At 38.0% G+C, this 10,526-nt stretch overlaps 1 protein-coding gene across 2 annotated transcripts in view; it reads right to left on the bottom strand.

The window, feature by feature from the left end:
- mdga1 (MAM domain containing glycosylphosphatidylinositol anchor 1) overlaps positions 1–10,526 on the bottom strand; it is a 276,568-nt gene that overhangs the window by 17,898 nt on the left and 248,144 nt on the right. For both annotated transcript variants that reach the window (XM_014020516.1, XM_014020517.1), the window contains exon 16: positions 9,299–9,429. In XM_014020516.1, coding sequence (XP_013875970.1) covers positions 9,299–9,429 — 131 coding nt within the window. The remainder of the gene's footprint in view (positions 1–9,298; positions 9,430–10,526) is intronic.

Below are 10,526 nucleotides of genomic sequence, written 5' to 3'. Positions count from 1 at the left end.
GGTTGTTACCAACATCTGGTGAAAATTTCATGTCATTAGCACCTCTAGTAATATATTTACTGAGAAAAATGGTGACGTGTTCAATACTTATTTGCATGCACTGTGTAAGATTGATGACTGAGTAAAAAAAATGTCAAACTTCAATGTAGGAATATGACATATTAAAAAAGAACAGTAGTTCAGCCAGGTCATTAAATAGCAAACCACAATTATGTGGGAAGGACTGACCTCAAATCTTTATGAAGACACAAAGGTCAGTCAAAGGCCAGTCCTTGTACAACCTTAAGAATGAAAAGTATCTTTAAATTAATCCCAAATCACAGTCACTGATTTGGACTAGTTGGACATGAAGATACACTTGCTCTAGACTTGCATGTTATATAAAGATTTTAAATAACTCAGCTTTAAAATAGCAGAAATACAAATATGTATTTTGTGTGAGAGACTGCGTTTCACCTTGGTTATGATGTGAACAGTTCTTAATAGAAAGCAATAAAAATGAGGTTTTATATTTTCAATTTTATTTCTTCTTGTTTGCTTTGATTTATTGGACATTTCATCCTGGAAATACTCACACAGAGAAAAAATAGCAGTTAAAAAGTTTTATTGACACAAGAATGTTCTTTGGCACTCAAGCCCCGGCAGAAGACGTGGGTGCAGCGACCTGCTGTGAGCTGGCGTCAGTTTAGTTTAGGATTAACGTTTTCCTCTCGGGGCTTGGACACTGGTGGTGGTGGTGTGGAGGCCAAAGGGAGGAGGTAGCCAGGAAAAGCCTGAGATTGAAGGTGGAGACGGTGTGGAGGTGGGTCGAACTGGTCTGGGGAGCAGACTGATCCTTGGGTGCTGGGCCTTTTTAATCTGGATCTTGGTGAGATGACCTGTACAGTGAGGCGAGGATCTGATGCTGACTGACTGCAGGTGGGTGTGCGATGCAGTGATTGGATGGAGCAAGGGAGGTAGACAGACTCTTCCAGTTTGAATTTGCGCATAAACTTAATTTTATATCTATGAAGGAAATTTTGTCACTGATTAATCCAAATATTAGATGCAGTATTGTATTTTGTACTTTCTGATTATTGCAGCCGTAAAGCCATAACAGAATAAGACAGTTGGTGGTGTCTTACAATGTGCTCTTCCTTTTAGCCTAAACAAAAATGAGTTTAGTTCTGACATCTGACGTAAAAGGTAACACCTCCAGGGGTGTAACCAGGAAGAGAAATAGATTATAAGGTCAATTCATTATTATGGTAAAGAAGTTGTTAGTGTTTTTGCAGAGTCTCTGCTCAGAGCAGGGCTACTGTGTTTTGTTTTGGTTTAGCCCAAGGTCTTACGGTGAAGCCTGCACTGAGTGCTGTACTGTGAACCTAATTGGAGTCAGAAGATTGAGAATAAAGTTTTAAGAAGAAATCCAATGGATTCCTGTTTATTCTGACATAACATTTTTAACAACGCACATTTTCCTACAATTTGGTGACCCCGACGTGATGGATTGTCTTGAATAAGCAGAGAACACTTTGAAGATTTTGAAAATTGAAAAAAATTCAAAACTTGGTCCAAGCCAAGAACGAATTTCTGGAAAAATTAATTGCAATTAATTAATTAATTGGAAAAAAATCTAACAGCGTGTTAGATTTATTTTTTTTCACTTTTATTTTTCAAACTCGAACGATGACGAAACTGAACCCCGGTACCGAAAACCACCCAACCCCAGACAAGAAAATAGATCAGCCCAAAAATGATCAAAGAACCTCCAGTCCACTGCATACTGCAAAGTCCCCATATTGTTGCCACACAGTTGGAACCACACACAGAGCGCACGGCCCGGGGAGCGCACACACAGCTGAGGAGAACAAAACGTGCGAAAGAAACACCCCAATTCTCACCAAGAAAAAACCCAGCACACCAATTCAGAACACCCCAGCCCGCGACGACTCCCCCGCCCCACACAACGCAATATTTGCTGCGTAAAGTTGTGCGTATAGATCAGCTGTCAGCTGTTCTCAGTCCCACACCGCGGCAGGAACTCGCAGCGCAGACGCTCCTTACATCCAGAAAGCAGAACAGAGTCATATTTCTGTAGCCTGGCCCTTGCCTTCCTACACAGCTCCACTCAATTCTAGTTTCCCTTCTCTGCTCCGTCTGGGACTTCTCCCATTGAAATGGATTTCTCTGGCAGATTTTTAGCCGGGCCAATCAGAGAACAGAACGTCAATTTTCTGCGCAGTGTCTGCTTGTAGTTTATTTTACCTGGGCCAATCAGAGAACAGAACGTCAATTTTCTGCGCAGTGTCTGCTTGTAGTTTATTTTACCTGGGCCAATCAGCAAACAGAAGGTGGAGTTTTGAATGACGTCATTGTTCTGCGCAGTGTCTGCTAGTTATTTTAGCATACGGCAGTGGAGGAAGAGTCAAGCCAGTCCGTGTTGATAAGACTTCCAAATTAAAATAAATTTGTCTGACAAAGCAGCAGCTCTCATTTACAGTCGTCTCGTTCGGTTCGGTACTTTTCTCCTCTCAGTAGGGTTGTTTACAGCACACACGATTTCCAATTAGCTTCTTAGCTTAGCCTCCTTCACACCGACAACAAACACATGCTTCAGCAGAGGCCACACCTCCTGCAAGAAATTGATTCTCTATGCAGGAAGTCCAGACCCTTGTACGAAGCAAAGTGAAGGACAGGGTCTGGTTTAAACCAGGCTAATATTTCTGTGGATTCAGGTCAGATTCGTGACTTTGTGAGTTAAAACTGTCGACTGAAAAACTTTGCTGGGCTGCCGCACATTCTCACGGCAGGTGAAAAGTGTACGTAAATGTACACACACTTTCATGCAACGTTGGTTTTAATACATCCCAACGTGGGCGTAGAACCTGGTGCACACAACTTTTTTATGTGTAAGCACCGTTTATACATGAGGTCACTGGAGACACACTTCAGCCGAACCTCAGATCAGAACCTCAGACCAGAACCAACCACAGCAGGCACGCCACTGGAGAAGGGCGGATGCATCATACCACGCAAAGCATTGTGGGAGGTGTGTCTTCATTTTTAGTTTAGTTTAAATTGTTTATTCATTTAATTTAAAACCAAAACTTTTATACACATTAAAAACAAAAGATATACACAACATATTTACACACACACAAAAATATAAATGTATACAATTTCAGAACCGTCACGCAGAACAGTTAATCACAGGATAAAGCTTTGTGTTACCTTTTCATATGCCAGAGAGGGTGGTGTTTCAATGCTGTGTTTCCTCATAGTGTTGGCCACTGACACCAAGCCCTCACGGCTGGTCAAGAAAATAACAAACTCTTTAGGGAATTATCTTTACTATAACACCAGATGATGTTCGGCCCCAGTTTTAAATGACAAGCCATACCTTCTGCTGTTGAAGGTGATGAAGACTCATAGATAATTAGTTATTAGCAGTACTGCATTTTTATTTTAGAAAGTGCAAATCTGCTTATGAATTACAAAAATTAGTAAAACTGCTAAAGCTCAAATTAAATATTTAGGTCTGCAAATAGTGGGTGTGCGCTTTAGCGGACTGGTGCCCACCACTGGAGATACATTTTATCACAATCCAGCAAATCAGAAAAAAATAATAATCCTCACTAAAAATTCAATTATTTGACTTTAAAATAAGAAAAGAAAGCAGAACACAATTAAAGTTCATTCTGTGTTGCTCTGTCCACACCAAAAATCAAAAATGGAGGAAATATTCTAACTTTATTTTCTGGGCCAGTTGTCCTTAGAAGAATGCACTGAATACAGAGATAAAAACAGAAACTAGAAAACTATTTCACATTTAAAGTACTACCTTTGGGGCCAGATACAAAGCTAAGGAGGGCTAGATTTGGCTTGCAGGCCTTGAGTTTAACACATGAGCTTTGGGGGGACAGGTTGACTGTGTGGGAAAAAAAAAACTTACAATAATGTGAATGAATGACTGTATTTATCCAGGTAAACTGACATAAAATTTTGTTTTATTCTTTTTTACACAAACCAAAGACTGCATGCTGAATACGTGTCATCAGGTTTGTGTTCATGTTGTTTGTAGCAAAACAATCAAGAGTAAGTGTTGTTGGAAAATTACAGGTTTCTGACTAAACAGAACTGCTTATTTGTGACTCAGCTAATGTGCAGAAATGAGCCGGTTGTGCCTCTGTTTCTAGAGCAGTCCAGTTTTAGAATTACTCCTGCAGAGCTAGAAACTGAACAAACATTTCCATGTACAGTAGATGTAAATATACCCATGGGTTAACAGAAAGCAACTACCTGTAGTCCCTTCGTCAACTAAGCAGTCCCTAACAATATCTTAGGAGCCAAAATACCTTCAAATTTTTGTTTTATTTTCTAAAAATACATCACTGCCAAGAGCTTTCGAGGGAATAACAAGAAATAAAAAAAAGAAAACAGAAAAGAAAAAAAAAACTATTAGAGCCATTTTTCACACTATAAAATTGTTGAAAAGAAGCTTAACTTAAGAGTACATTCACACCAGTTGTGTCAGACGGGTCCCATTGTCAACAGCAGACAGCTTAATCACGGATATTGATTTTGAGGATACTCACATTCCCCAGATACTGAGACAGACAGACAGAAGAGGGGAATGAGACATCAGGGCTGGAGGGGACAAGCGGCAGTAGGCATAGATGGATTTATCACCGCTGGGTGAATGCTTGTTTTCAGACTTCTTCTAAACACCACTTAAACTTGTTTAACAAGACAAAATCATTAGAGTTTTGAAAAAAAAACAATCATATATCCTTGGTAAGCTCACAAGTTTCTAAACTTTAGTGGATACAAAAATAGCATCCATAAATTACAAGCAAGGGCAGAAGAATTGTGTGATGTGACAAAAACTATTTGAGTCAAAATATCATGATTTGTTTTGATGTTCTTTTGCTGCTATTTGATTTATTTTATAGGTTTTAGGGAAATGCCAATTTTGAGAAAGCTTATAATTGAGAGGGATGAGTCTAATCTTATACTTTTTCACTTAAGTTGCAGTGTTGTCATCAATGTGAGAGGCAGGACTGTAACCGTGGCAACCAAGCCAGTGGTGGAAAATCGTGTTGCTTTTTGTGGTACTAGTATGTAATTTTAACCCATTACCAGCTTTCACTATACCAGAAGTTTTTATCTGAATTTCATGTACAGCATTTTCTGTGAGAACAGAACACAAAGAGGTGCCATGACTTGCCAGAAGGCTGTCTCATCTCTCCTTTGGGATCTGCACTTAACACTCTGCACAATAAATATATTGTAAAACTTATATGTTATAAATAATAAATGTTTTGCTGAGTTGCATTTGAAAAAAGTCATTTCAGGATTTGGGTAACGTTTCTATAGCTTCACAACTTTTGCCCTGAATATATATTGATAATGTTGTATTTTAGCATTTTTATATAAACATTATTATAATATAATACACATATCCATCATTTTTAATTCCAATAATAACCTCTAAACCAAACAATTTAAAGTTTTAAAACCCACCTTAAACCACTGCATACATTTCAGACTGTCTGTCAGTCTGTCCTTTTATGATTAAAGGAACAATGTGTTGCAAGAGCTTTGTGTAAGCCACATAAACCCACATTTATCATGGATCATGGCATATATACACACACACATACATTATAAACTTTCTGTAATCATTACAATGTAGAAAGCAGGCATTCCTTACTCACAAATTTGACCAGTTAAATTTATGAGTCTGTCAGTATATTTGCAAATCTGTTTGTAAAACCTGTGTGTTAAATTATATTTGCATATATATATAAAAAAAGCAGTTAGACAGAGGGAATATTTGACTAGGCATGGGTAAGAGGCATTGAACAGCAAACTGTCCTCTTTAACTTAGTGTTGTTGTTGTTTTTTTTAGAACCATTAGTTATCAGCCTTGAGACAGGAAATTTTGAAGCGAACCAGAGCAATAATCGACCCAGCTGTTTCCTGTTTCCCAGAGCAGGGCCAGACAAAAAGATAAAGAGAGAAAAATGAAAACAGAAATAAAAAGGATTCAGAAACATCCACAAGAGAAACATTGTGTTTTTTTAAGAATTCTATACTCTCCTGCAGTACACATGCATGTGCATACACACACAACCGCACACACAAATAAGAGGCTGAGAAAAAGACTGTGAGAAGAAACATCATGACCAGTCAAAAAGCCATACTGAGTCACCTAGTTTACTCCACCACACGCCAACAGGGAAGAGCTAACAGTAAGCACAGCTGCCAAACAGCCAAAGGGACTCAATGATGTGTCAACAGACAGAGCTCAAATATGGCCGCTCTTCATGCTTCACCTCCCCAACTATTGAATGAATTTGTCCAGTCAATTTAAACTATATTTAAAATTGTAGTTTGTATTTTTACTTCTTGTTTCTCTGTTCTGTTTTGTTTTGTGGACTTTGTCTTTGTAATAAAGTTTGAAAAGTATATAATTTTATTGAACTTAAAAATGAAAAATAAAACTAAACATCCAGCTGAGAACATTTTTTTCACTTCTATTTCAACAAAAATGGTGAATGTTTACTAAAAAAGCCTTCAGTTATTTACTTCAATCAGCATTAAACAAATCAAAATTGTGTGTCCCACTAATTTGATAAATAAATTAAAAAAAAAAACAATCACACCAATCCTTGAGTTAAATCTTGAAGGTCATTGAGACATAAAATATGTTTCACAGTTTTTAAAGGGATCCCTGATTAGTTGTAACATTAGACTTTATTTGATAAACATTTATTTTAACTCTAAAATAAATACTGCAAAAAGACTGTAGGCTGTTTAGTTTTGTATTTTTTACAAAAATATAGTTTAACATGGATGGAGCCATTTTATTTACACGCAAAGCATTCTGGGTAAATGATGACGTGGATAGGTCATTGGTGTGAGGCTGCTAGTGAGCTATATCCACCCTGAAGGTTAATCTTGGACAATATCTGATGATCGACTCTTTTAAATGAAACCAGAGAGCGTTGACAGAGAGGAGAAGGTAGAAATGACTCAGCCTGTAACTGAAAATATAGATGGAGGACAACAGAGCTGCTTCATGGAAGAAGAACCTCAGCTTAGCCTGTTAGCCTTTGCGCTGATGCTACATTGCCTTATATGTATTAGCTCGGCGCTAGCTCAACAAACAAGCTAAATTGAGGTCCTCCATCCATATTTTCAGTTGCAGCTAAGTCATCTTTGCTTTCCCCTCTCTGTCATGTGGATGGAGGACCTCAGTGATGAGAGGAGAATGTGTAGCGCACATGTATATGGTGATAGCATCGGGGCTAACGCTAAAGCTAACAGGCTAAKCTGAGGTTCTTCTTCCATGAAGCAGCTCTGTTGTCCTCCATCCATATTTTCAGTTMCAGGCTGAGTCATTTCTACCTTCTCTCTGTCAACGCTCTCTGGTTTCATTTAAAAGAGTCGATCATCAGATATTGTCCAAGATTAACCTTCAGGGTGGATATAGCTCGCTAGCAGCCTCGCACCGATGACCTATCCACGTCATCATTTACCCAGAATGCTTTGTGTGTAAATAAAATGGCCCCGTCCGTGTAATGTATTTTGAAACTTTTAATTTAAAAATGATAAAAACTAAACAGCCTACAGTATTTTTACAGTCTTTATTTTACAGTTAAAATATATGTTTATCAAATAAAGTCTAATGTTACAACTAATCATGGATCCCTTTAACCAGAGGAGCCCAAAGTGGGGCCCGCGGGCCAAATTTGGCCCGCCAAGCCATTTGATTTGGCCCACCAGCAGTTGAGTAGTTACTAACCTGTAACCTGTTGTTCTTTGTAGAAACAGTATTTCCACTTAGTCATTTCATCCATTGGCCAAGTGACTAAATAAAGGACAGTAGTGCAGATAGTTTTCACTCATGGTCTTGACTTTATCTTTGATATATTAAGGTTAAACGTGAAGCATAAAATACAAGTAACAAGATTTATTTATATTAGATTTAACCACACATGTAGATTTTTGCACTTTATGAGACCATAAAAACTCATATTTTATCAATTTATGAAATGTCCCATGAGCTTTTTCTACTTGAGCTTATGGCAGACTTTCTCTAAGTTCACAAACTAAAACAAAAGTGGGCCACCACACTGGCTGCTAGCTTAATTGTTAAAAATAAAGGACTTTACTTAAAAAAATATTTGTATTTCATGTATTATATTACTGCGTTTGGCCTGCAGCCCCCAATACATTTTCATTTTGGCCCCCTTGAGGAAAATGTTTGGGCGCCCCTGCCTTTAAGAATGTTTTCTTATCAAACTTTTGCAGCTTAATAAATTCAAATTATATAACGCTGTTGTCTCGGTACACTGTTACAGTATTTATTATGAGTTCACCCAGATGCAGTGACCCCAGGAGCTGGCAGCGCTAACAGGAAACAAACCTGCCAACAGGACGCATCAGTTCTCTCTTTAATCTTGCCACCAAGTTGCAGCTCAAACATTTTCTTTTCCTCCTCAGTATTTGTTGTTATTTTACTTCCATCAAGAAAATAAAAAGGTTTTGGCAATGTGCTCAGTCTATAATCCATGTATCCATGTAGAAGTTATTGTTGGAGTAAATTCAGGGTAGTGAATCTAAAATTCAATGACTTTCTATGTTTTTGCAGCTTTTAATGTCACAGTACAAAATCCACTGTGAAAATTTTATCAAATCCAAAGCCAACTTTCAGTCTCCACCAACTTTTTGTGGAGTTTCCCGGATTCCATAAACCTGGTGTATAAAACTCTCTTGTTCATTTGATGCTGGAGTGAATGACTACCTTCTGGGAAAAGCAAAGTAGAGAAGAAGTGGCTGCAGTAGAAGAAATGTCAAAAAGATGAGAGATATGACAAGTAAAAAGGGAGATCCCCCCCTTCTTTTACCTGCGGCGAGCCATAGCCAAAGCGCTGGCGATGGCCCGTGATAAAAATCAAGGAGCAAGCACAGAAGCTTGAATTGCCTTAAGAGGTTGAATTCTTCAAAACTCACACTAACAGTAGAGAGCACACAGCATGTTTGTCCGTTAACAGATGAATAGGTCGAACCTGCAGGTCAGGTACTGAATTTCATGCAACAAATCTCAGCTGTTTAGTGTGAGAAGGCAGAGCTCAGTTGGAGAGACACTACTGTTATGCAAACAAGCAATCAGGTTCAGGCTGTTGTACTTTTGGAAAAATAAATCTTTATTAGCACTTGTTGGCAACTTTAAGTGACCAGGTTAAACACAATTTTTCAACCCCTCATTTGTTTTATGATTTAAACGAAAAAAGCATTAAACCCTTACCTGGAAGGGTCCACTGGGACTGATGTCAACTGAAGCTTTCCTCCAAACAGGGCCCTGATGACCTGACTTTGTCCACACCACCGAGTCCACAGGAGCAATGCTTCTCACTCTTAGAAGTACATTGAGCGTACCTGGTAAAATCAAGAACATGTCAAATGACTGTGTGGCAAAAACTACAAAAGATTATATCTAAAAAAATCCAGGACTAAACAGTAAACAACATAATGTAGTACAAGCTCATTTATTTTTCATCTAATACATAGACGGTAAGGACAGCAACATTTAGGTGAAATTTCAATTTATAAAGTTCTCTGAGGTTATTTGTGGTAATCTCTACAATGAAGCATGGAGAACAAATTTGTTCCACTCTGACACAGCTATAGAGGAAGAGAAAGAAAGAGTACACAACCAAACTGCCAAGTGGGGGAGATGGAAAGAGAGAGCAAGATCATTTGTTGAAAGTGTTAATTACCCTTTTTAAAGCATATATACAGAACACACTTCACTGTGGTGTGCTGTGAAGGTTTTAGAAAGAGGCTGTGTGAACCATGAGAAGGGGTCTTAATAGGCTCCCTCTCTTGTGTCTCTGTCTCACTCAGCCCTCTAAGATGTGAGAGAAACATTCATCTTCTTAACGATCTCCAGCCAGCTCCTAATTGGACCATTAACCAACCACCAGTCTCCTAAACAAATACACAACTGGGGGGATCCATGCGCTGTATTAATGAGTGAGCAAATGTGTGCAGTATTTAGACATATGCTTGCATATGTGAAAAAATCATTCTTTTAGTGTGTGAACTGTAATTAGAAGCAAATGTTAGAAAGTGCAAAGCTAATAAATGTAAAAAACTAGACTTTTTTAACTAGATGTGATAAACAGAAAGACAAAGGCAGTTACAATTTGATAGAATCTTCTCTATAAAATGCACAATATCAAAAGTTATCATAAATTTTTTTTTCAGTATTTAAAAACTATTGAATGAATGAATGAATGAATGAATGAATGAATGAATGAATGAATGAATGAATCATACTTTATTGATCCCAAGGGGAAATTAGAGTTCAGAACATAAATTGACCCATGTTTGGGTTTATGCAGCTAAATTTGGGCCACAATGGGCCTCATGCAAGAAAATGTTCGTATTCTTATCCTAAATTTCTCTTACTTTTGTTCGTACAAAGGGTTCGTACGAACATGTCACGTCAGATTCTACTACATAAAACAAAT

Source organism: Austrofundulus limnaeus, unplaced genomic scaffold (assembly GCF_001266775.1).
Source record: "Austrofundulus limnaeus strain Quisiro unplaced genomic scaffold, Austrofundulus_limnaeus-1.0 Scaffold255, whole genome shotgun sequence".
Taxonomy (NCBI): domain Eukaryota; kingdom Metazoa; phylum Chordata; class Actinopteri; order Cyprinodontiformes; family Rivulidae; genus Austrofundulus; species Austrofundulus limnaeus.
This window is presented reverse-complemented; position numbering and strand designations above follow the sequence as displayed.